This window comes from Quercus suber, unplaced genomic scaffold (genome assembly GCF_002906115.3).
Source record: "Quercus suber isolate HL8 unplaced genomic scaffold, Cork oak 2.0 scaffold_415, whole genome shotgun sequence".
Taxonomy (NCBI): domain Eukaryota; kingdom Viridiplantae; phylum Streptophyta; class Magnoliopsida; order Fagales; family Fagaceae; genus Quercus; species Quercus suber.
Window position 1 is genome coordinate 19,207 of NW_027069866.1, and position 1,352 is coordinate 20,558.

At 39.6% G+C, this 1,352-nt stretch overlaps 1 protein-coding gene across 1 annotated transcript; it reads right to left on the reverse strand.

Moving 5' to 3' along the window:
• Nucleotides 1-29: 29 nt before the first annotated feature.
• Nucleotides 30-881, reverse strand: LOC136062449 (transcription factor MYC2-like). The gene has a single exon (XM_065761495.1). It carries the CDS (start codon nt 879-881, stop codon nt 30-32), a length of 852 nt encoding a protein of 283 aa, XP_065617567.1.
• Nucleotides 882-1,352: the final 471 nt, after the last annotated feature.

Sequence of the window (1,352 nt, forward strand, 5' to 3'; positions counted from 1 at the left end):
AAGAAAAAGAAGAGCAGCTGTAGTTGCTCCTACTGAAAGAATGCCAGGCCAAGTTTGGCCAGTAACGCTAGCCTGAGCTGCTCTTGTGTGTAAAATCCACTTTCCATGTTCACCACAGCATGTAGCATCATCAAATCGTTCACCACTGTCCAGGTCGCATTGTACACATCTAACTCTAGCTCCATCAATGCCAACATTAAGGTCGAGGGTGAGTGATTCTTACTACATTGGATCAAAATCGTCGCATTCCTTCCCGCTATCCCCACGTTGATATTATTAACCAAGCGCTCCAACTGCTTCTGCAAGTACTCCTTATGGCACTCCGAACTCTGGTGCTTACCCTTCAGCTCGTTTATATACGTTTTCGTGCTGTCGAGGAGGCATTCCACGCTCGTTTTTGAATTGGCTGGAACCATGACTCGAAGCTTGTGTATCAGCTGCTTAATCTGATCTCTGCTCAGCCTTTCTTCCACTCTATTCAGAGGAACTCTTTCAGGTTCAGACAATCGGATTGAAGTACTGTGTTGGATTGATTCAGTAGAATGTTCCAATTTATTTGATCGGAAATGTGCTTGTATTGAAGTAGAAGAAGAACAATTATGCAGGCTATCTGAACTGCTTGTATGCGACTTGGTTGGCTGGAAGATTGACTGTATGGGATGAGTCTGTTGTGGTTGTAGGTTTCTTTCATTGGATTCTGAACTCTCAGACTGAGACTTGGTTGGTGGGAAGACTGATGCTATGGAATGAGAGATTTGTGGAATTGTTTCATTAGGTGCTGAACCAGAAGACTCAGAATTGTTTGGTGGAAAGATTGAAGCTATGGAAGCAGTAGCTTCTGGAACTCTATCTTCACTAATTGGTTTACTAGGCTGAGACATGGTAAGTGGGGCAATTGATTCTATCAAAGAACCCAAAGGTGGATAATTTATAAACGCAAACAGTTTCTAAACATGTCTTTCAACTGCGTCCATGATTTCCATCTCCCTTCAAATGAAAACACACATAACCAACAATTATGAAATCAAATAAATGAAGAATTTCAATTAATATCTCATTCAACTAAAACTTGCTTTTAAATCATTACCTCATGAGTGGTTCTAGCCTTATTGGTTCCAACAGACTAAACTTTGATAACGTCTGGGAAAGATTGATGCAAGTACTAACTAGTAGGGATCCACATATTGAGTTGCCGTGCATATCAATAATAGAATAAAAAAAGGATCATACATATAAAAGCAAAAGGCAAGCCAAGTGATCGAAAGTCTTCCACCAATTAAAGAAAGAAAAAACAATGACCAAGAAAAGTAGTGAAAATTTACCAAAAAATATCTTTCACCTACTATATTTTT